Below are 26,831 nucleotides of genomic sequence, written 5' to 3'. Positions count from 1 at the left end.
TTTAAAAGGATGTCATCAACTGAATATTGGATTAGATAGGTCCTATAACCTTCTTGTTAGCATATGACTTAACCATATTGGTGGATTTTCTTTCTGGTCAACTCCTGCTTTTTGTCCTTTCCAAGAAGAAAGGGATTTGTGTTTATTCCAAGTATAAACTTGTACTAATGAGAATGTAGCAAGTAAAATTCAAATTTTAGTATTTCTAGCTTTCCTCTTCATCGTAGTTATAATAAAAGCATGCCAACTTTTCTGTTCTGTTTTCCTTTAAAGAAACAAAAATCCTCAACTTTCCTTGTAGCCACGTTGTAGTTTACTATGAAACTGTGTTAAAGCACTGTTCAAATAATAGAATAATTTTCTGTTAGGTACTACAGAACTTGTTGAAGGAGATCAGCAGTCCTCATCAGAGGAGAAGGAAGAGAAAGCTCTTCCTGCTGTTGGAGCTCAGTCTTCAGTACCAGTTGGTGTCACAGAGTCTGACATGACTGTACCAGAGGAATCTCAAAGAGCAACCCAGCTGCAGAGCAAACCTATTATGCTGGATGGTAAGTCATTTCATTAGTAATTCTAATTACAATCTGTTTTCCAATTTGATGAGGGGAAGTAATGATCCTGTATACTTTTATATCTTTCCATACGTAATGTGCAGTTTCTTAACACCTTTCAGGTGGGACCAAGGGCTTTCTATGCCTGTGTTGTAATTTGGTTCACTAATGTGTTTTGTAAATTCCCAGAAACCTTTTTTGTGTGCTTATAGAAAACTTTCTAGAATACAAGTAGAATTCTAAAGTGCTTCAAATTTTTTGGTTTTGTTAGGGTATTTTTCTGTTTCTCCCCATCAATTGTGCTGGAATCTTTTCCCCTATATGATAAGAGCACCCTGCTGACATCTGGGGGAATGTTATTAGAAGACATAGTTTGTTGGAGCTTTAAGATACTTTTCTTGTATCAGAAACAAACTTTTAGCTCTGGGGTTACAAAACTTCAGTTGTTTCTGCAAAATGCAGAAAATGAATAAAGCAAAAGGATTTAAATATAATCTTAAAATGTGTAGTCTCTCCTGTCTTTTTGTTTGCTTGGGATTTATTTTTAATGAGATGTACAACTTTATTAATTTTAGAGCCTGATGATTTGGAAGCAGAGATCTTGGAAGAAACAGAAGATAAAAAGCACCACAGTAAGGAGAGTAAGGAATTTCCCATCACTGTTAATGAAGTGTGGGTAAAAGAGAAAGAGGATAAGTAAGTACTCTCTTCCGATCTCTTTCTTTCCAGTTTAAAAAACTAGCTTTAACTGAGTAGGATTCAGATACATTGGTTAAAATGTTAAGCTTAGTTAAAGCTTCATTGTTTGACTGTACTTGATGACTTTTTCCATAGAGTAATGACTGGTTTTACATGGTGTTTCCCCTGGATGTGGCATTTTATAATAGGGCACAACATGACAGGAGAAATGAGGCAGCTTCTGAGAAACTACTGCCTGACAAGGTGGAACCACAAAAGGAAGTTCTAGAAGGTCAGTCGATGTCTCTTGCTTTGTTTATTGTAGCTGACAGTATGGAGTACTTGAGCCATCCCTTCTCACTTCTTCACTAACCCTGGAAGAGTAGGTTTTCTGTTTTCTTTTTTTAGTTCATATTTCTAAAAAGCCAATTTCTGATGGATTCGGAAGACAAATTATGGGTGTTATTGTTTCCACTTGGAAGAAAATGTAACATGCAACACTGTGTGTAGATGAACAGGGCAGTGGCCCATACTGGTACTTCAAAGTGAATGTCAAGGTTCTGAATGTTACAGCCTTTTGAAATGACTATTTAAGTACATAATCAGATTTCATAACATTTTAATAGTAAGTATTACTTTGTTTATAGACATCTCAAATCAATATTAAGCTGCCGCTTGGATAAAAAATATTTTAAGCAGCTGCTAATGATAATCTTTTATTGCATAGAGCAGGGGTCCTCAAACTACGGCCCGCGGGCTGGATACGGCCCCCCAGGGTCCTCAATCCGGCCCCCGGTATTTACAGACCCCCCGGCCCCCCCCCCGCCGGGGGTTGGGGGGGGAAACCAAGCAGCCGCAGATGACTGCCTGCCACTGCATCCGCGCGCCGGCCCCCTGGTTAAAAAGTTTGAGGACCCCTGGCATAGAAGAATTGCTTGCTCTTGGAGGTCTTTGAAGTAACTTCAGAAGGTCTGCATATTTTACAGTAGAATAGAAAATCATTAGCAATACTGTCAAGTATCATTGGTGATACTTTTGCATCTATTTATGGGTGACTTAAGCAAACTGTTTTTTTTTTCCCTGTGTTTGGGCAACTTATGTTGAGGTAGCTTTGAAGAAATGTAGTATAAGGCAAGAAGCAACAGATGAAAATGGATGACACCATAATTTCAGGCCTGGACTGGATAATGAGAAGCTAGAAGGCATGAGAACAGAATAGGCTATAGCTGGGGGGTGTATATTCTCAAAAAGTTAAAATGGGAGAATTTCATATTATAATGTATTTACTAAAATCATCCAAAGAGATTTTAATACTTTTTACAATGCTATCTATTTTCCACTTTAATTGTACAACAGAAATTAGTTTTGTTCACTGTAGTTACCTTTTGCTTAAGAGCTTGGAGTTTTTACTCTATGTGGATTTGTAACAGACTTTCTTTTACTGTATCAGAAACTTGTTCCAGTGACTCTCCGCAACCTGAACCCTTATTCCAGAGGGTAATACAGCCCACAGCTGTACCAACAGCCTCACCAGCTCTGTCAGCTCAGTCTTCACAGGAAGAGCCTTTTGTACCTTGTTCACGTTCCATATCGCCAGCAAAAAGTAAAGGCAAAAGTTCATTGTTGATTGGACTTTCTACAGGGCTTTTTGATGCAAATGACCCAAAGGCAAGTTTAAAAAAATAAAAAGGAATACTTTTTTCTCTGTAGCGCTATTATTATTCTTATTGAGGCTGAATGAGGCCAGAACAGATGGCATAACTGTTTCAGCAGCTGTTTGTATTTGTCTAGCCATGTCTGCCCTGCAGGATGACTGCACCATGTCCGTTGTATCAGCAGGACTCATGCAGCAGTGAGTCTCTGGTTTCACTGTTCAGCGTTCTGTGTCCAGGGGTCTGTGGAGGAATGCTACCACTTCTCTGAGACATAACTGAGGGAGCTGATGAGGAAATTCCTAACTTCCCCTATCTGCTTTCTCCCTTCTGTGCAGTTTTTCAGACTTATCACTACCTTGGCATGATAAACATAAACACTGAACAGATCAGCAAAGGTATCTTGTAATTTCTGGCAACCAAGTGATTGGGTTTTTTCCTGTAGGATTTAACCACCTAGCACAGGTTCTGGCTGTGAAGCAGGAAGCCTGAAGAAGAGTGAATGGAACCAACTGCTTTCTTGAAGGTGTTTCCTTGACCAGCTACGTAGGGTTGAGTGGCAGCTCACAGTCTGTGAAATAAGCATAGAATGGTGGAATTTGGTTTTGATATGAATTTAAAATATTTTAATAATAATTGTGGAACTAGTAGATTAAATGAAATTCTTAAATTACATGCATTACTTGCCTAGGTTCTAAAGTAGAAAGTGTGTAAAACAGCAGCTGATTTTTGGAGAAACAATGGTGGCAAGGCTTCTCTTGAAACTTGCACACCTGCATTCCATTTGCTCAATATGTAGTAAAGGATTTCCTAGGTGGTGGAATGCCAGGTAAGGAAGAATGTTTCATCTTTTGACTCCCAGCCTGAAAGAAGTTGCACTGTTGATGATTAATTGCATATTGAATAGTATCTATTGGTTGATGCATTGCTGTGAAGCATAGTATCGGGGATAGTGCTGTTTATATAAAGCTTCCTGACAAGCTTGTATCTGTTTTCCCAGATCCATATATTCACATAAATGGATTTATGACTCTACTTTTGATTCATCAAGAGTTAGCCTGTCATTAACTTCCCCAGTTTATGAAGCTGTTTATCTGGCAGTTGGACAATGATCACAAAAAGCTGTGTTGAGAGTAGGAGGAAGATGAACATCCTTTGTACCCTTATCGGATTTAGAAAGTAATGGATATGGTCTATAATGGAGTTCTTCAGTGTATCGGTATGAACTGCTTCAGTGTGTCACTTGGTACTGTATCTTTGGCATGTGTTTTAGCCATAATGTCACAGAATTGTTAATGCAGTACCAGATGAGCTCTACGTAATAGCAGAGAGCTTGGAGAAAAGCAACAGATGTGTTGTTACTGCTGCCATAAACTAGACAAAAGAGAGCAACAAATTCCCTTTCCTCATTTGGTTGCAGCAAGAGGATGTTCAGTACGTCTTTGCAGTATCTGCAGATGTAACTTTCTGGAATGTCCCAAATACACCTCTGTGGCAGCTCTTGCCCAGAAACTAAGGAAACCTTTAGCAGGGAGCAGGGCAGACAGAGTTAGTGTCCTATCTGTAGGCAGGTCTGTATGCTACTAGAAGTAGGATAATAGGAAAAGAAGCATTTTCCAAAATAACTGCAAGCTTTCAAATGATGGGGTAGAGTCCGTCTTCTGTGGTAGTAGTGGTCAGAAAGGTGGCTACATCTTTGATGGCTGTAATATTCTGTCTGTGTGCCGACAAGAGATTCGGTATTTGAGCATATGAATACACTGTGCTTGTGTAAATTGCAGCTGAGGAACTGGTTTTTTTTCATTGAAATGTAGGGATTTTCATTAGGAACAAACACTGAACATGAATGTATTCAGAGCTGTGCTTGGAGGAAGGTGGGGCTTACTGGTATAACTTCTTAGTGCAGATCAGGTCTTGTTTCTTGTTTTATTAATACTATGGTGAATATTCAGTAATGTTGGAGAGTTCTTAGACTTTTTAAAAGAGAGATTTGATAGCTCACTGAGCAAACAGTTACTTTGTTTCCATGTTGCTTTATTTCCATTGCAATAAATTACTGTTGTAACTTGAACTTCTTTCTAACACTTGTAATGAAGTTTGTTCTAATACTATGGAATTGCCTTGAAATGTGTTGTAAACAAAAGCTACTGTTTTCAGTGACCAGCCTAGAGAACTAATAAAGTGTAATTTTTGAAAAAATACTCTTTTGTCAGTTACTTGAAATAGTCCTACGCTGTGATTAATATACATATGTTGTAAACAATTGTGTGTATACATATATTATCTGCTGCAATGTTCCTTTATTTTTTCGATAGCTATCAAAGTAATGAACAAATCTGCACAAAACTAGTTTCTGTATGTCAGTTGATGTTCTTAAAGCTTTTCAATTGCTGTAACCTGTGAAAGCAGAAGGAATGCTTTCATTTTAGCTGAGAGGCAAAATTCAAGATGTCAAATTTTCGATGAGAGTACCTGTGCTGGACACACAGTTATTTTGAAATTAACTTTCAAATGAAAAAGGACCAAAAAAAATCTCATTTTTAAAGTATTTTGTAACCACAGCCTGTCTTTAGTATTGTTACCAAACAGGCTTTCCATTACCTTTGCAGATGCTGAGAACGTGTTCACTCCCAGATCTTTACAAACTGTACAGAACTTTAGTCGATGTTCCCAGTGTAGCAGATGTGCAGCATCAACATAATCTTGAAATAGTTGATACAGAAGATGAGCAAGCCAAAGAAGGACCCTCCGATTCTGAGGATATGTGAGTGTATCAAGTTTATCAAGTATTTAAACAGGTGTCTTAGATCAAGAATATTTTTGGTTAGATGCTAACAGTTACAGTACACCAGCATGGGGGTTTTACCTAAATTTTAAATATCCTGTATTGAATCACCATTTACTTTGAGTCTTGTTCCAGAGAACTGAGAAGTTAATGGAATGTACTGCTTACAATAAGCTGTCCAAATTTCCAAATTCCATCCAAGATGCTACTCTGCCTGGCTTTTGCACCTTGCATTCCACGGAAGCAGATCAAAGTTGATGGCTACTGCTCTTCTAGAAATAAAGATTTCTTGAATATTTCCTTTCTTTGTACGTTCTGGGAATCTCGCTCATCTATCTTCTCTGTCGTTGTATTGGGATGTCCTTCAAGTCCCCCAAATTATTTCAGGGGCTTCAAAATCTGACCTTGGTGCTTGATTATTTCCTGCAGCTTGGGTAGTCTGCAGAGATAAAGTCATCTGGTGTATCTGTTCCGATGAGATCTAGATCTTTTAGCTCCAGACATATTTTTATCTGGATTGTTATACTTGCCAGGGTTCTATAATAGTGCATCAATGCAAAGATTTTGAAATAACCTTACTAATAAAGTTGAATTGAGGACCTGTCGTCATCTTTTTACAAAATTATCTGGTATTTGTTTAGCTAATCTCTATTCCCTGTGTCTTGCATGATGTAATGGTGTCAATGCTATAATCATGTTGGACTGAGGACACAAATATTTATCTTTTTATTTTTTTATAATACTTTTTTTTTCCTTCTCCAGCTACATTGGCTTTCCAGTTTGTTGGCTTAACAAAAGAAATGAGCATTTCCTACAGAGTTTGTCTTGTAAAGTATTAATTAAATTAACTTTCTGTCACTTTCCTTTAGTATGTTTGGGGAGGCAGATACAGATTTGCAGGAACTCCGGGCCTCAATGGAACAACTGCTTAGGGAGCAGCCTAGTGAGGAATTCAGTGAAGAGGAGGAGTCTACTCTAAAGGCTAACGTCACTGAATGCATAACAAATGGTACAGAGCTGGATGAAGGAGATGAAAATAACCCCAGCAGTGAAAGTGCACTTAACGAAGAATGGCAGTCAGGTATAATTTCTGTTTATACCTGTTTTATAAGTTACTTATTGATGTTAACAATTCAAACACAGAGTAATGTTTCTATGGTATACTTGTAATGAAATAAAGTTCTGACTAGTAGGTTTTATGCAGAACTTTTTAAAAAATTAGATAATATTTAGATTTTCTGAATGTTAAGGTCAACATCTAAGCAACATTCAATGTTGCAAATGTTCGCTATTTGTTAGGCTGTGATTTTGAATCACTTTTTCTAGTCATCTAAAACTTGTCTTCAAGGATGATCAAAGACTGCACATCATATGTTTTGAATAATTCATGACTGCAGTCAAGAGTGAAAAAGAAATAGCAATTGACATGACTGGAGTATCAGGGATTCAGCTTACATTGCAATTAATTAATTTAACAGGCAATCAAAAGGAACATGGAATTATTAACCTTGTACTTAGCCCGAAATAGCTATTAATGCAGTCAAGCTAAAAATGAGACAGAAAAATGTATTACTGCTTGTAGCGTTTTGCATTAGCTATACACAATGCTGTCCTGAAGTCTCAGTTCTGTTTTTTAAATTCTGGTTGAAATAAAAATATTTCACTACCGCTGTAAAATAAAGCGCATTTAGAAGTATAGGTATAAAAAGATGTAGAAAATCAACTAATCTAAACCATAGCTTTTGTGTAATTTCAGTTTATTGAAGATATTTAAAAAAAATAGAAAATTTGTAAATATACCTTCAAGATATTATCTGTATAATACACTCCCATAAGTATTTTAACATAAAATAAACTTAGGTAATACCATCTTTCTTTTTTCGACAGTGCTGATATTATACACTGGTAACACGCAATACTATCTGTTTATGTGATTCTGCTGTTGTTGCAAGCGTTTACGGTATTTGGTGTCAGCGTCCCACCTTCTAGATTTATGATACTTCATAGGAATTGCAGGTTTCATTGTGGGGGCAGGAGGAAGGCCTTCAAAACTCAGGGGAACAGACGGAACTTTGAACCAAATCTGTTCAAGATCCAGAAGTTAAATACAGGATGAGAAGGCATCTAATAAGTTTTTAACCTATATGCAACTTTTGTTGTTATTTCAGTGATAATTTCTTGTTGATGTGACTATGGTACTAGAGTCAGGGGTATGATTTGATCAGGATTATACAGGAATCAAAAGTAGTAAGATTTTTAATACTAACTCACAAAGTCTGTGACCTACCAGGCAATACTATGTATTGGTGTAAAGATTTTATATAAGTTCTGAAATCTAGAAAGTTGTATATTTTTCCCTGGGTAGATAAGTCCTTTTATAATTCAAATATTTAAGGAAGTTTTTGTCTTGGGCAAAAGCAGTTTGCATTTTATAATAGGATTTTACACAGGGATTCCATCTTGTATTTTTAGATAGATCCTTTTTTTGTATAGGCTTACCTGATGTTTGACTGTTCCCAACCTATTTTTAAGATTCCTGTAGCCTATAAGCAAAATCGTCTTGATTTTGCTTATATATTTTATTGGCATATTGAATTTGCCACACAAGAGATACATTCTTAAAAAATGAGGAACTTTGTAGTGAAATTAGTACTGTGTTTTTTAGACTTGCTCCATGCAACAAGATGCATCTCAGTGAAAAAATTAAATAACTGATTCTTAATATACACGTCCTTATTTTCTGCTACAAGACAGCTGCTTCATTAAGGAGCGTTTTTCCCTAGCACACAGGACAGCCACTGAACCCTGCATCCGTTCCACCTCAGAAATATGTGGAATGGTTATATGGAACTTGACCTGCTAACATAGCTTTGCTAAATGGAAATCTGCTTTAAGACTGTACCTTGTTTTCCTCCAGTGTGAATACCCTTATGGCTAACTATCAGAGTGGGGGTTTAGAGGAGAGAGCTCGATGCTTCCCATTTGGGATTCTGAATTTCTTTGCTGTCAATAAAAGGGATGTTCCGCGCAGGTTGGTCAGAACATCTGCCAACATCATCTGGTGCTCCTGAGCTTACCTGCTTTCTTTACATTTAGAGGTCTGTGTGGATATCAAGTTTAGGGATGTAGAAACAACATGAAGAGTGTAGGAAAAATGATGTGGTTTTACTGTTTTCTTTCTTTATAGATAATAGTGATGGAGAGATTGCCAGTGAATGTGAAGAATGTGATAGTATCTTCAGCCATTTGGAAGAGCTGAGATATAACCTGGAGCAGGAAATAGGTTTTGACAAATTCATTGAAGTTTATGAGAAAATAAAGGTTTGTAGAATAACCTTAAGTGGAAAATATTTTAAGAAACGAGTACCTAGGGCCGTTTACTGTGCCAGTAACTAACTGCATTGTGTGAATGGAATCGATGCTAATTTCTTCAGGCTTTTATTCTGTTTCAACATACTAAAATATTAAGAGAGAAAATGCCATGCCATTGGAACCAAAAGGAGAACTTTGGGTTTAACCATGAATTGCATTTAATAAATTTGAACTACTTAAATCTCTGCCCGTTTCAATTTTGGCAACATGAGTTGTCCTTTCTCCTAGGCTATACATGAAGATGAAGATGAAAATATTGATATTTGTTCAACCATAGTTCAGACTATTCTTGGAAACGAACACAAACACCTGTACGCCAAAATACTTCACCTAGTAATGGCAGATGGAGTGTACCAAGAAGGTAATATCACTGTGTCCTGGCAGTTACGGCTTGTCTTATGTTCTTTCTGGATCATATACAATAGGTTCTAATATACTTCTAAAACATATCTGTGGTTTGTTACATGGATTGGCTAAATTGATTAAAAAAATTCTTATTCCAGCGACAAGACATGGCACGCTTTGATTAAGCATGCTGACCACTCTGATTGATCGGTATGTACATATACAGTCAACTGTAACAATACTTATTACAATACAAACCTTGTGAAAGGTGCAGTATGACTGTTTAATCTCTGTAAAGCAGTTACACAGTTTGCAAAGATGGAAATCTAGAATAAAACTTTCAGAATTAAAAACAATTTCATCTCCAAAATTAATGAATTTTTTAGCTAAAATAATACTGTTCTTTCTAAAACTCTGTATTTGTAATGGGTTGCAGTATCGCTGCTTTCCTGAAAAGAAAATGTCACGTGGCTCTTTATCCTGTGATTGTCATGTTTCAGAAGAACTTGATGTGGAGGTACCATCCATCTTAGTTTTCAGGTGGCTCAGTAATACTTGAAGAGAATTTATCTTGCTTTCGAGCTCTGCCTAGCTTAGCAGAGGTTGCTAGGCAGACGGATAGCTCCTACATCTTGCAGAGTTACTCTGTGAAATACCACATAGACCGCTATCAATGAGAAATGGTTTGGTGGTTTTTGCTCTCATGTCAAAAACTTAACTGCAGTGATGAAATTTTAGATTTCTAATGGTGGATGTCTTTACTGGAGAGAAAAATAAAGAAATTAAAATCTCAATTATGTTAATATAAATCAGAAGCATTATATATTGGCTTTAGAAATGTATGCAATGATTTTCAATTTTGAAAAAATACTTCTAACGCATGTTAACCAACGTCTACTTTCTGCATCTTTTAAATGCTTTTACGAGTGTGTTGCAATAGCAGTGAATGAAGGGTCAAATAAGATTACAGCTTTCTATGTTTTTTTATATGTAAATGCTTGGGGGGGGGAAATATTTTTACAAACAATAATTAAAAAAAAAAACTTTTAATACAGTTTAGATTTTCCCCATTTTTTTTTTTTGCTACCGGTACAGAACCACTCAGCAAGAATAACCAGTACCATGTTGTTTTCATCCTGTGTTATATGACAGAAAAGTGTCTGAAACATTTTTTCAACCACAATTTATTGATTTAACGACAGAATTGGAAGGATATATCGTAGTCGTTTTTTTATCAAGCGTCCAAAGCACTGGCAGTATGGAAAAAGAAAATGGTAACTATAGTGTTACCGGTTGCTTTTCCTTGCCACTTTGCCTTAAGGATATTTTAAAACTAATACTAAAAGGCTTAAATGACAGTTTGCTGAAATGTTGGCATACAGATTGTAAGCTGTTGTCTGAATGAATCCTATTAAAATGAGCTGCCTTTCATCTTGTGAAATGCCGATTAACAAGTGACTATTTTTAATAGCTTCAGTTCTAATTCTGTATTTTACAAATCTGTGGTAGCATACAAAAATGTAAAGAAAAAGTAGTTCTTTACATGTCAGACATTTAAAGTACATACAGTACTTTAATACCAAAGTACATAAAGAATGACATTTAAAGCAGTTCTTTAAATTTCAGACGTTTAAAGAAAAAATCCTGTGCTAATAAAGGTGAGTAGAGGACAAGTGACAGTCAGAAGCATGTTCAGGAGCTTCTGCCACACAAGTTTTATACTCTTCAAATAAGAAAAGTTAGAAAACAATATATTGCTCTTTACAAATAGGACTGCTCTAACTGAAGCAGACCACTTGAGATGAAACTATCTTAAATTCACTAATCCAAGAAAGATGACATGTTGTTCAGTATCTGTACACATAGTGCTTTCAAGACAGCTTTGGTGACTAACTTAGTGAATTCTTGTATTATTCCTTACTAAATTGTGGTTCCCAATTTTGTAACTCCAGTTGAGAGCGAGTGTGTGTGTGTGCGTGGCTCCTTTTCACCCTGTCTTCCCCCTCTCCTGCTTTTTACAGATAACGATGAATAAACCTGACTCAGGAAATTCCTTAATGCTGTACTACGTGTCGGTGTTTGAAGTCTGCACAGCTGCATAACAAATTGTAGTGGAAAATGTAACATGAGGCAGGAGAAGCAAGACTTGAAGAAAGAATGTTGAATGTATGAAAAAGAGGAAAAACATGCCTTTTAAAACTGAGATACCTATACACTCCTCTTGTGTGTACTTGCGTATGTGTTCATTAAATATCAGATGCCCAAAATTTTGTAGCTTGATTTCCACCACCCTAAAAGGAAAACCAGGTTTCTTCTAACCCGCATTTCCTTGGTTTTGCTGTCAAAATATTCAAAGTATTTCCAGTACTATACAGGGGCAGATGTTCAGCATGCTGTTGTTTTCCAGTCATCATCTCTGGAACAGCTTTATTAGCTTACCCTACAGTAAGTCTCTTGTTACGAATCTGATAAACTGTCAAACTTTCAACTGCCCTATTTGAGAAAAAGTTGGTTTGTTTGTTTTTTTTTCCAAATACAGCTAGTCACAATCAAAAACTGCCAAAAGGTTTTTTTTCCACAAAGTAAAATCAAGTATACATATATATATATATTATTTAGAACTGTCAAAATATGTACATGATTTTTGTATACTTGTTTTATGGTGTTGTTATTAAAGTTTTGCCCACTGAAAAGTGTTAATTTTTTTAAACATATCCAACTCTTAAAGGTAGACCAAAACTTACTCTATTTTAGCTGGATCCTGGGAACCTGTGATGAGAGTAAAATTAATAATCATGAATGCTCTTAATATATTTTTTAATAACCTTATTTACTTGATAAACATCTCTTGCTTCATCTGATAAGAAATTATCATCATTGTTCGAAACAGTGCTGGTTTTGTCCTATGCTGCTTCGTTTCTCCTTCCCCTTTCTTTTTTTTCTTTTTCTTAAACTTCCTGCAGTAAATTTTGAGGCTATTCTCTAGGCTTGTCTTCCATTCCCGTTTTCACTGCTGAATAATCTATTCAGAGAGATTATCCTCATCAGCTACATTGTCCATGACATTTAGCAAATACACTCTGAAGACTTTAGGAAAGAAGGAGTCAGTGTTATTTTTCTTTTTCAGGTTTGCTTTTTCAAATCATACCTTGCCCACCTTTAGGGGGGGAAGGGAGGACCCAAAACCTTTAGATTTAAAAGAATATAGATGAACCTTATGGAAAGAAGAAGATATACCACTGGTATACTCTGTGCTCTGTGGGTTTGAATTTGCTCAAGGTGATACACTCTTACTGAAGTTAAGGGTTTGGGGGACGTTTCATTCTTTCCAAATTGAAATCATATCATTAGTGACATTCTTCATTTCTTATGCAGTGTGCTGGCTTGCATCTGGTAAGAAAAATGGACATGATCTGCAGACTTCAAGCTTTGCAGACATAAAGCTTTTTATCAATTAATGATTTGAAAAATGTGCACAGATTGTGCACAGCTTTTCAAGAATAATCTTCAAGCCTGACAAGCAATACCAGATATCCTTGAAATCCCTCAAGAGCTAGATTAAAATTGACACAGCAAATAAGTTCTCAGATAAAAGTATTTCTTCAGCAATTCCAAATCCCTGTTAAATGTACACTACAACACCATCAAGGACAGGGTGACTTCAAGACAATGTATTGGTCTGTATGTAATAATGTATTGAAAAGAGTTGAGCATTTGGCTTGTATTCATATTGCGTTCACTAGAAGGGATTTTCTAGTTGCAAACTGAGATGCAGAGTGGTATTTATGGCACAAAACATAGTCTGTAAACTATTTCACATTATGTCCCCATCCTCAAGTCTTTCTTCTTGATCCCTGAAGCCAATTGTAGTTCAGATGAGGAATCTTAAAAAAAAAAAACACCACCACAAAAAACCCAAAAAACCGTAAATACACCCATCCCAACATACACAACCCCTAATGCCTCTATTGTGCTGCCCTGCAGCCATGATTGTAGTCTATGACACTGGAATCTTCTGCCTAACTGTCCTATTTCTAGCTGTGTGTACACCTTGAGTTATCTGACCTTCTACAGAACAGAAAGGACTAAAACCCCAGCAGTGAGGCAGTAGCAGAAGGCATGTGTCCTTGTGGCAGGAAGATGGGAGTCTTGACTGCTAACTGGCTCCACTCTTACCCCAGCCACAGTGCCTGCAGTCCTTTTTGAAGAACAAAGTCTGAAGAGGCTTTTGGCCTTCAGTTTGCTGAACTTTTGAGCATGTATTTGAACTCTCTCCTAGAAGGTACTTCAGAAAAACGTATTACCTGGTAGGGCAACTTGAATCAAAGTAGATGACTAACATTTCTGTGGTCTGGTAAGCGAGTGGCTGGCTGAAGCAAAGTTCCAGTATACCATATTCCTGGCAAGGTTCTCTGTGCTCTTGAGACATCCACACAATTTATCAGTAATTAACGCTGCATCCCATCAGGGTCCATGGATTTATGGGTGTCAAGTTTGCCCAATCTCTAACCTGATCCTCCTCAACTAGGGGAAAGCCATCCACGTAGCATTCCAGTCACGCGAGCTGTCCCACCATGTCTCTGTAATTGCAATGAGATCGGGGCCCTGCGACGGCCACGCAGATCTCTGATTCTTCCTGTCTGTTCCCCACGCTGCGTGCCTTGGCGCGCAGGCGTTGCAGAGAGGTAACTGAGCACGTGGGTTTCCCCGGAGGAGTGGGAGAGGGTCTGCCATAGCCACACGCACCCCTGAGGCGGCTGGCCTGCTGGGTCTCATCTTGGGAGGCCGCAAAGGAACATTTGTCACTGCTCTGCTTGGCCTGGCTTATTCCCTGGTTAGATGCTATGGCGTGAGCATTGCCACTTTGGACCCCTCCCCACCGAACCCTTCAGTTTAAAGCCCAACTCGCCAAACCACCCAGCCCGCTGCCAAAGATTCCCTTGCCTCTTCCAGACAGATGGATCCCATCCCTCCCTAACAGGCTACAGTCATCAAAGAATGTCCCGTTGTCATAGAGGTCAAGACCCTCATGACGACACCAGCAAAGAAGCCAGAAGTTGATGTGCATTATATGTCTATTTCTGGCAGCACTCTTTCCTCTTAGTGGTAATATGGAAGAAAAAGTGACTCGGGCACCAAAATTTTGTCACTTGCACCACAGGGTTTTATAGTCATCCTTGATTCTGCCCAGGTTCTGGTTTGTGGTGGCATTCATGCCCACACGGAAGAGTGGCAGTGGACAGTAGTCCATGCTCTCGACAATTTGAGGCACCTTCTCTGCAACATCTGGGCCCTCAGCTTGCGGCAGGCAGCATGCCTCACGTGACCGCCTGTCAGGCTGGCACCTCAGGGTGGGCACCCAAGTGCCTCTTAAGAGATCGTCGCCCACTACAAGCACTTGTTTCTTTTTAGGGTATCCACTGTGTGATTCTGGTATGGTTTCTCCTTGCAGACCTCGCTCGTGGGTGTCTACAGGTATTAAAGCACCATGTCTGTTCCGGGCTGTGATGCAGGAGGGTGGAGGCTGACGCAGAGTCCTGGTTTGGTGGGTCACCAGGGGCCAGGGTGCCCCTGCGGTGCCCGCTAGGGCAGCACGGCCCCTACACCCCCCTCTCCACCTTGGCTCCTCTAATACCGCGCTGCCTTTTAACTGTCCCTGCAACCCGGTCACCCGTCGTGGCAGGTCACCGGCCCGCGCACACACGCGCAGGTGCCCGCCTTTTCCCCAGAAGGGCCACGGCTCTGGCGGCCCCCGACGGCCCGCGCGGCCCCCGCCCCACCGGCTCCGCGGCCGGCGGCACCACGCGCCGCAGGGGCTTTCCCTGCCGGAACAGCGGCGGGTTCCCGCCCTCCTGGCGGGGCCCCAGCGCACGCCCGGGCTGCGGGCCCACCGGCACGGCGCGGGGCCCTCCCTGCGGCGCCTCCCCCCCAACAACGGCCGTTCAAATCTCCCGCGGCTGCTCCTGGCAGCGGCCAACGGCGTCAGCCCGGCTCTCCGGCCCGGGAGCGGCGCTGCCCGCCGGGCGCTGCGCCACAGCGACCGAGTTGATTGCTGTAAGGTGGGGTTCGTTCGGTGTGCGTCGCGTCCCCCCATCTGCCTGCAGGGGAACGACACCCGAGCGGGACCCCGGCCGCCCGCAACTCGGCCCGCCCCAGGGAGCGGGCGCGGCGCACGCCGCGGTGCCGCCGCGCCGCCGCCAGGTGGCAGCAGAGGGGCCGGGCGGGGAGGGGCCGGGCGTGCCGCCACCGCTGCCTGAGGCGGCCCCGCGGGCGCGCAGCGGGGTCCGCACCGCAGCCGCGGGGCTCCCTGGCGCCCCTCGGTAGGGTCCCGCGGGGACCGGCCTATAGGTAGGCGGGGAGCCCGAAATCAGCGCGGGAGTTTCAGGTTCCTGTGACTGAGGAGTATCTCCCGGTACAAGGCCGCGTTCTGGAAACCCTGCGCACAAACACAAATCTTGGTACGTTTACAAAACGTTGTTACGCACAAATAATTCACAAATCAAAACTGCAAGGAAATACACGGCACTTGCTCGGCTGGGTTCACAAGGCTTTAGATAGGGCTCTGCTTGTACCGGTTCCGTCACCCTTACACTCCTTTTCCTGGGGGCCCGGAGGATGGCACGGTGTGTCCTGTTTCCCCCAATGACCAGATGTGAATTCAACTAAACGAAAAGTTCTTAGCCCAGCTGTGATGCTGTGCCCGGCTGGGTGCTGCACCAGCCTCCCCCTCTGCCAGCGGGTGAGGCAGGAGCATGGCCCCTGGCTAAATTAGGTGATTTCACTTCTATCTCGCCACTAAAAGCACCTCAACAAGGCTCCAATGAAGCCAGGCTCTACTTAATTTTATGAACTGTGATAAACCAAAGACAAATACAGAAATGTGATCCTTCAATCCTTTTAAACGTTCTTCTGCCCAAGTAACTGTGTGCTTTCTCAAATCTTGTTTTAACACTTGGTCATTCATGAGCCACATAGATTAAAATTTAGCATAAAATATAAACCAATGGTTACCATTCCTAGAACGTTTCTTTTTGCCATTTTTATCATAGCAGTTTAGACGGAGCAATTTGCAGAGTTTAAGTACTAGTTTTAAAATCCCTAAAGAGCTTCCTTCTTCCTTTAAATTAAATGTGCGCATTAATGCAACACACACTTCAAATGCTTTTCCAAGTTGATGTTTTCCAGCTGAGCTGATGAGTTCATCAATTCAAACAGTAGCACTTTGAACGGTTGGCTTGTGCAAGAGTCTTAAAACCACTCCTTCAGCAACTACAACCTTAATTGAACTATTCCCATAAAAATATATTCATTTGTAGTTACTTGTGAGACACATACAGAGGAGTTCAGCTGCTCCTGCTAAATTGCTTGCCTTGAGCACCTTTGATCCGGTGCACTCTTCCAGATTTTATTTCCAAGGCATTTTTAAACCAAGATGGGATTTAGCTAATTCCATTAACTGTCTTTTTAATGAGACAGTTAAAAAACTCACAGAGCCAAAGACTTGGAGAGTTTTTTCACATTAGCGGCACAACAAAAGCCAAAACCAGGCAGGTTGCATGGTGGGAAAACTCCAGTAAGGTAGCATTTGTGTAGTTTCAGGATGGCCGTGACAGTTCTTTCACAAATCATTCCTGTGGTTGACTGTATCAAGTGTGAAGCTGGGATGTTGCTGGAGTCACTTCTGCTTGGCTGATGGATGTTCCCTTAGGGACTATAGTTAGCCAGGAGAAAATACAGGTCAGTTTTAAATAGCACCATGGCTCAAGCTGATGCAGACACGCTCTGAGGATAATGGAACCATAATCAGGTCCCTGACATACCCTAATTTTTGCTGTATCCCACCAACAGTCCTGACAGTAATCTCTTCTCCAGGGGAAGGGATGAAGTATGCATTTTTGCTGTATCTTCAGTATAGGATAAAACCTCCCCAGATACAAATTTTAGGCAAAAACTCTGCAGTTCTAGCTCTCTTGATAGAATTTTAAATCCCAAGCTATACTTCAGGGATGCCATTTTCTCCCTCTATCACCTTCCCCATCAGCAGTCAAGAGTTCTCATTGCTGCTTGTTTTATTGCTGCTAGAACTATTTACATGCTGCCAGAGTAGTGTTGCAAAAATAAGGTAAGTAGCCTTTTTCTGAAGACGTGATTGATTTGATGGGGATACAGAAAAGACAGAAAACCTGAGATGCCGTTAATGACGAGCTAGAGCTCTATCTATTGCGGAGCTATACCAACATGACCACTGCCTAAGGGTCAATCTCCTTCTTACAAATTGCTACAGCTGTTGTACTTCCCCTAAACTCTGTTTCTTCCTCTGTATTGAGCTGTAACAACTCTTGATAAAGACATCTAGAAGACAGTAATAAATGCATCTAATTGCCATTATCGAAGTGCACTTTCCCACTAAGATGTTAGTTTTGATAACTCACATGGCAGTTTGGAGTATTTTAGTCCTGTTCTTCAAATTTTTGTAAGAGGAAATCAAAAGGTGAAGATTATGGCAGTTGAGCTTCTCAAAAGAGTAAATTTGGACTTAACACTGGACATACTTTTATGCCCTTTTAATTTTAAGAAATACTATTTTATTTTTTCACGCTTAATAGTTTTAAAGCCTTATTTAGTAGATCTGTATTTTACTGTTAGTAAACACATGCGGAGAATTTTTTCCAAAGCCGTAAAACATCTCTAATGTGATTTTTAGCTATTAATAATATCACGTATTTTTTCAGCTGCTGAAAAGCCCAATTGCTCTGAATTCATATCCTGTTCCACCACAGACGTTAGTACATCAGCTAGTGATCATAGTGCCCTGAATAACTTAACTCAGCTGTACTCAATTCACTGCAGTCCCTCCCTTCCTCAGATGACCACTATTCCTTTGTCTATGTTGGGCAATTTTGTCTGTCCAGGAAGAGACTCCAGCAAATTCTGACTCGTAACAGCCAACGAGGTCGAGTATTGCCAACTGGGAAAGGGAGCACTGTTCAATCCTGGCCTGTGACCTTCGGTAACCATGCAGTGATACTACAGTAACTAGTCTGCTCAGATCAGTAATGGACAGGTTTTCCACCACAAACACCAGTGTCTAGCCATATGTACAATAGCAGAGCGTGGTTAAGCATGGTCATAAGGCCTCCCTCCTCGCAGTAAAACTTTACAGAAAGCTTAAGTCAAATCCCACTGTGATCTCTTAAGATGCTCCTGTTCTCAGCTGTCTGTTCTTTCCCTCTGCTGATGATTATCAGGACCAGCAGAATGAATGTGCACCCACCCTCACGCTTCGGCACAAAGCATAGCATCATTGATTAAACCGCTGAGAAGATGGGTTTGAGCCAAGTCGCCAGACTCTGAGCTGCAGTTGGTGGGGATATGAACACATATTCCGTTCTGCTTAATCTGCCACAGTGAAAGCAATCTCCATCAGAAGGATGGGCTGTAACAGATGGAGTTATAACTTAAACCACCTCACAATAGTTCCTAAAGCTCATCTGTCAAGGATGGTGCAAGACTGCTTGCGCAGTAAGAGAAATTTATGTATGAATATACAACGTGGAATAGGCCTGCTGAGGAGCTCAAGCTGTGTAATGTATAATGTTTATCTTGTATTAATCAAGGCATAATGTACTTACTTAACACTGTTTTTGTTTTCATTTGCTGGCAAAGCTCCCCACAGATGCTTTATTCTGCCTTAGAGCAGTTAAAAACGTGAAAAGCGTTCAACTTAAATAGTTGAAAATTAGTGATTGTGAATACCTGGTTTTTTGTATGATAAACCATAGGGGCTTGTTGGAGGGATCCCACTAATCCATTGTGTGAAACAAGTCAGATCCTTCCTACAGTCACCAGCTTTAACAAAGCTGGTTTTGATACCTCAGCTCAGGTATTCTCAGCTTAAATTCAGAAACTCTGCGTACAAGGCCTGTAGGATGCGAGGGGTCCCTCCTGCCCCTCCATTCTGAATTTCTGTTTTAGTGGTGTCTGAAAAATGCTGCTTGCTTACAGTTGCATTGATGTTCATGGAAACTGTAGGTATCTAATTTCTGGAAATCAAGCCCTGATACTTTTTCAGCCTTAGGGAACTGTATTTCCTTGTCATAGGACAACAGAGAGGTCAAAAGGCTTTGTGGTCCTTGGACAGAAGACTGTGTAGAGTAATAGAATGAACTGGGGAAAAAATGTGCTGAAGCATCTGGGAGTTTCTTGTGCATACTAGACAATATATTCTATAGTCACTTTCTGTGACTAAGTTTACTGTTACCAAGGCCTAGAATTAGCCAAATAAAACAGCAGGGAAGCCTTCTCTGTGTTTCTTGCCTCCATTTCTCACTAACATTTTACATTCACTCATTCCCCCTTCTAATGGAAGCTGGGGGGAAAGTGCCGAGTACAGCACTAATGACATGAAGAAAAACACTGAAGGAAGCAGCAGGGAGGCCAAGGTTTCAACCACTCTCCCTTCCTTGCCCAGGAAAATTTCAGTGACCTCTTGACACCTCCCAAGGGAAACTTTAAATTGACAAGAGTCTTTGCCAAGTAAATACAAAAAATGGCATTAAAATAGTATTGTTTCTGACTTAATCCTCCTAAAGTCAATGAAAGTAAGTTAAGGTTCCCACAGCAGCTATAATGCGCTAACCTAATTTTAGATGGCAGTGTATGTGGATATGTATCAGGATTGATTAAAAAACACTTCCATGCACTCACTAGATTTCACCTGGGAAACCAAAAATAAAAATGCCAAAAATTAAGTTACAGCTTGTTCCTGGATTATCCCAGTATTTTGGTTAAAACTACTATGTTTCATGTTACGCAACGCTACCTAGAGTCAAAATACTGTTAACTTGTTCTATGAAAACAAAAGGGGAAGTCATTTCACGTTCCTTCTACCTGACTGTTTATTCTACCATGGTTTTGCTTGGTTAAGTTACTCAAGAATGATTGTGGGGGTGCTTGGAAAATATTCTGGCTTTATTATTTGCCAGTTACCAATATTTCTTTTGAAATCAGATGATCAGGAATGGAGGGATATTCGAGTATCTCACTGCATCTCAAGCATCTCCATACCATCTCTCCCCACACCTAGAGAACGCATCTGCTATTCAGCAACACTTGCTGGTCATTACTAACTATTCCAGGAGACAGCTCAAAGCTGGAGATCTGTGGCTTAGTTCTGGGAATTGTCCCTTTGCTTCCTCCCCAGCGAATTATTTAACTTCTCTTGCAGAGATAACTGCATCTATGTCAGTCATTCTCTCCCCTCGTTTGTCTTCCCTTCTCTTATTTTTCCAGTCTTTTTCATTACAGGTTGCAAAGTCTTCAACGTATGAGGTAACTCTGCCTTCATGCTCCCCATCCCTGTCATATATAAAAGGAACAGCAAAATAAATACCATAAATAGGAATGCTTCCAGATGCGGTATCAGAAAAATGCTCCTTAATAGGAAAACACCTAGCACAGATCACTTGCCAACAACTGTTTTGAGCACAGCTGCCTTAGCTATATTTAAGGACTATGATATGGATTAAAAATATATCCTGTTTTTAGTGTGGGTGTGACCTTAGAGAAGAATGGTGGTAGAACTGCATTAGCAGTTTACAGTGATGCTTGTGAACAGGTTTTTGGCACACTTACCCATCGTCAGTGCCCTAGTCACACCCACATGCCGAGAGTTGCTGTTTCCATTTTCTGGGACATGTAGGAAAACATTACTTGAAAATGAGTTTGACTATAGCTCATACAAAATGATTATTTAGGAGGTATTTAAGGGCTGATTCTTAGCTAAAGAGATGGAATCCAGCTGCCTGTTTTCTTTGGCCCTGAGAGTCAGTTTGATATGATTTACATTTTCAGAGCTGGCTTTACAAAGAAAGAGCTAGAGGGTTAGTTTTGAGGCATTTTTGGGGGTGTGTGTTAGTGAGTAAATATTTTACAGCCCAAATTCCTAGTTCTGCAAAATCAGTGACTCCAGGCTGTGGGACAATATAAGCACAAAGGCTGGAATTTATTGCTAGTAATGATCTATGAGATAAGATTTTCAACTAAGCCAGTGCAGAGAGGTCTCTTGCCAGATGTGTGGGAGTGAAAGTGACACAAATCTACAAAAAAAAAAAAAAAATCTTTGGCAATCCCAGAGTGATTATATAGCCTTGATAGCCTTGTAGCACTAGCAGCCTCAGTGAATTAATTTTGCATCTCAATGTCTTCATTGACTTAAAAGCCAAGTCCCAAGCTTTACAAAAGAAATCCAAAGTAGTGCCATGAATACTCCATAAATTTATCTCACTTCCTTAATCTTATTTTGAACAAGGACAGTTTGTTGGGTTTTTTTTCTCTTCATTCCTCTGTTTGTTAAGAACTGTGGTAGCAGAATGATAGTGATTCTGCAAAAAACTACTGGGGAACTTGTCCCTTTATTCTGTTACTTTCATCCCAATGCAATGCAAAACTTTCCTTCAGCATCAAGCTACATTGGAAATCCTTGCTTTTTCCTTCACAGATAAAACCAACGGCACACAGATGGTACACTGATCACATCCAAACCTCTGCCTACATCCTTTTGTAAGCATGCTAGAAATTGCAGACACTTGAAGCCGTAAAGGAGCTTCTGTATCTTTCAGACAACACAAAAAGTCTAATTTGTGCCAATGGGAACGCAACTTTCCTTGTAGCCAAGGTTACATTCCAAAAAGGGATGCTTCAGTCAGAGTAAATGCTTTACCTTGGTATACGGACAGTGCTTTAACTAGTTTGTGATGGAAATGTTAGTGCACTTTAAATGCTGCAACACAATTTAGTTTTATATATCCTAGTACACAAACTCTTACAAAACCTATCTCATCACTCATGTATGTTTGATACCACAGCAGAACTGTTTAAGCATGGAAGAGATGTTTGAAAAGTAAACATGCTGATAATTCTACTTGCTTGTCAGATAGCTCTGCCCAGCAGGCAGTTTTAGAAGGAAAATGCTATTTTAAGGAAATAAATCTCTCTGAAAAAAACTAGCTGAGCACGCTTTTAAGAACTAACATGACAACTGGTTGGGGGTTTTTTTTGGCAAACCATCAAACTGTTGCAGCACTTAAAATTCTAAATGGCTTAGTTCAGAATTTAAACAAGCTAGCAAATTCTTCCTTTAGATTTTGCTCTAAAAACATGAGTTTCGTACAGAAATATGCCACATGTTAAACAGGAGCACCTTACCAGTCCCTGCTCCTAAGCCTGAGTGTGGCACAGCTACATTCAGACTCTGCTCCAGGACAAAATCCAAACTGACTCTCACTGCAGTAGAGATCTAAGTGAAGGGAGTATGGTGCTTTTCAACAGATTTCCCGATTTGCACAGTAGGAGGAACTGCAGGACTCAACGTAAAACACACAACAAACCACAGTACAGCCATATCGTTGCTGTTACTACACATTTCTCATGCTTTAATGACCACAAAGGCACAAGCAGTTTTTGAGAGTTGCTCCTCTGTGAATGCACTCCCAGTAACTGCTCTTAGAATAAACACCTAGAAAAAGGCATTTGTTAAAACCCACAGAAATTTCTGAGTTTTCATTATGTTGTTGTGTAGTTGCCCAAAAGAGAAGTAACATCCCTTGAATCACCTGTCGTAGAGCCTGTTCTCTGAGTGGACTTGAAAATTTCCCATCTAGAAAGGCTGTAGGGAGTGCTTAAGATGTTCTGAAGATATATTTGGTGTGAAAATGTGAAGAGGTCTGAGGTTCCAGCCTGCTACTTTTTGGACGACACTTCTCTGAGGATAGGACCCTGAGGCTTTGGCCAAAGATGTTTGCTCTGGGAGGGTTAATTTGAATGCAGGACCCCTCTAGGTAAAACAGCATGGTGCTGTGGATTCTTCCATATTCATGAAACTTACTGATTAGCTTTGTCTGTCTCACAGGATTTTGGAGAGTGAAGCTGTAAGGCATTTCAGAAATACAAAATGCAACAAAAGACAGAATCCAGAAACTACGGACCTGACTTGATGGATACAGACGTGTCCCAATGCCCACAACCAACCTCCCTCCCTCTGCACAGTCCATGTGCAAAAGTGCCTCTAACTCTCCTCTGCAGTTCCAGCTCCTCCTATCTAATACTGTATTTTTTTATTCAAATAGTACACATGCCAAGTATCCAGTCTCCAGATGTTCAGCTTTTTTCAGATACTTTGGTAATGAGGTGTGGTAATGAAGACTAAGTAAACTTTTATGAATGTTGAATACCCTTTATGATATTATGTTTTGACTTTTTTAAAAAGGAAAAAAATAACTGTTTGAGCCCCGCAACTAGTGTCATGTTTGGGTTTTGAAAGCTCCAAACATTTGTCACAATGTTCCTCAAAGATCAAATTGGAGTTTAGTCATTTCAGCCCACTATCACTTGTGAGTGGTTGATTATAGTTCTGCCTGACCTCAGTCTAGAATCAGTAATGCAATAATTCCACTTAAACATTTAAATGATTTATTGGTTTACTATTCATATGACACAGCTTTACCCCGTGACTTGTACGTAGCCTTTGAAAGTGGGGAAAACAATAGCTTTTTAATGGCTTAAAATTTCCTAACAATATAGAAAGCTATCAAAATGGCATGTATGTATGTATTCTAAAAAGTCCAGGGCAGTCAATAGCTCTAAAACTACATCCTGAATAATTTACAAAACTTTGGGACACCAGATCTAAATTGGATTGGGATACACCTAGAAAAGGATTGAACCGAAAATCTGGCATGCTCTGTCCCCACAGGAATCTCCCGTGTGGACAGAGCACTAACTCCAGAGGGGCAAAGGAGCATCAGGACCTACTCCGCAGCCTCACAGATGAGGTCTGTAGCTTATCAGCTGCATGCAAAGAAGGCAAAAGATAATTTGATTTTAGAAGAAATTCATTAACAATGGCTTCTTACATTTCTGTACCTTTTTGAATATCTTCACAGCTGTGCCATCTAGTTTGATTTCTTCAAATAAGCATTCCCCTTTGCTTTTTCTTTAACCTTGTTTGTAGTAAGGGCAATGTCAAGCTTGCTGGTTAACGAGATGCAGGCACTACATTCCCAGGAGTATAGCGATCATTTAAATCAAGTTCTTGACCTCCTCCACCCACCAACACCTTACTGTATTTCTACAAGGCACAGCAGTGGATGCTGCAGCTAGCTGTGTGGATCATAAGCTCAGTGTTTTCCTGTGACTAGCCAAGTGGAAATGCCCTAAGGTAACAAAGACCTCACCTCAACACTGAGAATTTGTAACATGTTTATTCTTCAATGCCCCTGTCACTTTTTCTGTTGCATATTTCCTCATTGTGACACAAATTATGTTATTACAGAAGCATCAATATGTGCAAAGGTACAATCCCAGCTTCACATTGTCAGAGCTACCTCACAACAGTAATACACAAATGATAATCCCCTCAAGAAAACAGGAAACTAAGAAGTAATCAAAAGTCAAATGTAATCTCTGTGTTGTCAGGTTTGAGGCACAGCCAGACAACTTTTATCTATACCCCAAGCTACATGCCTAGAATACAGAATAAAAATGTAAAACTAGAAGACAAAATGTACTGAAAGCACAACAACCCATTTCTCCTGCCTCCTCACAAATACAACAACAGCAGAGATCCTTCTGGCAGGATGCAGAAGCCTTAGCAGTACATTTGTATTACAGTCATTCATCTAGCTATGACTCGTTCGCAACACAGCAAGTGCAGCAGGGGCAGCAAAAAACTCAATTTCCCAGCAAACTGACTGAATTGGTATCAACCATGCTGAGCTCCATGCTGCTAGAATACTGCTAAGAGTAACTGAGCTACGCCATGTAAAGCTAGAACTAACTACAGCATAGACAACTTGTAAAAAAAAGCCAAACAAAACCAAACCCAGAATCAAACCGCAATCCCCTCAATCTCCCCCAAAAAAATCCAATGACTCTGTTCCTTTTTCATTAAAGAGTTATGAAGAACATCCTTGCTCATATCTGCCAGAGACTGAAGAAACTTGGCCACACTTCACTGTGCTGTACTTGCCAGCATAAAGCCAGCAGTATCAGCATGGCCGTCAGTGATAAACTCTTACTAAATTGATGTCAGTGGGAATTTTGTATGGCCTTTGAAAGGAAATCACCGCTGCATCTCCAACGGTCATTTTACAAGGAAGTAAGATTAACTTTTCCAGTGTGTGCTTGAGATCTATATTGCATGGGAAAGATGGGCTAATGGGGACATTACAAATTGGGAAACATTATCCTTTATGGGGAACAAAAAAAGCTACAAAGAAAGTATATTAAAACAAAAACATGCTTATTCTTCTCAGTAGAAATAATCTTAATGTTCAAATTCATTCCTGAATCTACAAATAAAAAAAGTTCATACTATGACTGCCACAAAACACTATCTTCTGTTATATTTTCTCATAAGACATACCACTTCTTGTCCCATGATTCTTAGTACCTTTGAGTCTTTTGTAGTCACCTCAAGATTTTATGGATAGAATTCACAAATAAATTAAATATGTCTTCACATGTTTAATCTCACAGGCCAGGGTTTCTCTGCTTGGCACTCACTCTAGTTTTGTTTTATTAATCTAAATACACAGACTGTTAACATGGCTTTTTCAGGCACGTGGTTATCCTGCCGTCAGGGTCACAATCTTCGGTGACACATTCTAGTATTAAAATGGAGATTGGACCTGGCTTTGTTTTTCAGTGCATTAGTGTACTTAATGCTTTCACTCATTCGGGCATTAGCTTATGTTTCAAAAGATTTGCATGATAACAAGTGGAATCCTGTTCTGAAATGTCTTGTACTACCAGTTAGTTAAATTTCCTAAGGAACTAGATGTAAGCGATCATAGAGTGCATGTCAGCCCCTCTTCCCAATTATTTATGATTCCTTGGCAAAAGCTGACAGAGTATTTCCAAAGATATTAAGATTCTATAGGTTTTACGGAAAACAGTAGTCATATCCAAAAAAGATCTAAAATTTAATGTCCCCGCTACAGGAGAAGGTGAAAAAATGTCAAGTTAGCTCTTCTTGTTAGCCTGCTAACTTATCAATTACCCAGTGTTGCTCAAAGCCAGGCACAGTCCCCTTACATTTTAAAGACAGATGAAAAGCTAAGGATACTTGGAAACGTGATAGAAACATGAATTGCTACAGTAGGGTTTAAGAAGGAATAGATGATTGTTTTGGCAGAGACGGTTGAAGACATGGGGAGGGGCCTGTAGGTTAACTGTCTCACAGAAGAAAAAGAAGGTATTGGCAAAAGGGAAGGAGGAGCACAAAGGACATCATGGGTTTACTGCACCAAGGCTGCTGGACACACACAGGGGGAAAAAAAAAAAGAAAAGAAACAAAGCGTTACCAGTTCTGCTACTGACATTCTGTCTTTTCCCATTCTGCCTACCGCCCTTTGCTTCTTCCTTTACCCAATGCCTCCCAGATGAAGAGAA

At 40.1% G+C, this 26,831-nt stretch overlaps 1 protein-coding gene and 1 long non-coding RNA gene across 5 annotated transcripts in view; one reads left to right on the top strand and one right to left on the bottom strand.

Moving 5' to 3' along the window:
* Positions 1-12,536, top strand: part of NEK1 (NIMA related kinase 1) — a 49,077-nt gene extending 36,541 nt beyond the window's left edge. For 3 of the 4 annotated variants that reach the window (XM_056346132.1, XM_056346114.1, XM_056346124.1), the window contains 4 exons: positions 369-548; positions 1,124-1,244; positions 1,436-1,518; positions 2,677-5,481. In XM_056346132.1, the coding sequence (XP_056202107.1) occupies positions 369-548; positions 1,124-1,244; positions 1,436-1,518; positions 2,677-2,912 (620 nt within the window). In that variant the 3' untranslated portion in view covers positions 2,913-5,481. The other variant, XM_056346152.1, reaches the window with a different exon arrangement.
* The window catches only part of LOC130152514 (uncharacterized), a 20,706-nt gene continuing 3,514 nt past the window's right edge, over positions 9,640-26,831 (bottom strand). The window contains exons 2-3 of the long non-coding RNA XR_008822996.1: positions 12,595-12,770; positions 9,640-10,141 (exon numbers count right to left, since the gene is read on the bottom strand). This is a non-coding gene — a long non-coding RNA (uncharacterized LOC130152514). The remainder of the gene's footprint in view (positions 10,142-12,594; positions 12,771-26,831) is intronic.

This window comes from Falco biarmicus, chromosome 1, assembly GCF_023638135.1.
Source record: "Falco biarmicus isolate bFalBia1 chromosome 1, bFalBia1.pri, whole genome shotgun sequence".
In the NCBI taxonomy this organism is placed as follows: domain Eukaryota; kingdom Metazoa; phylum Chordata; class Aves; order Falconiformes; family Falconidae; genus Falco; species Falco biarmicus.
Note: the sequence above shows the minus strand (reverse complement) of the source record. Positions and strands in the feature narration are given on the sequence as shown.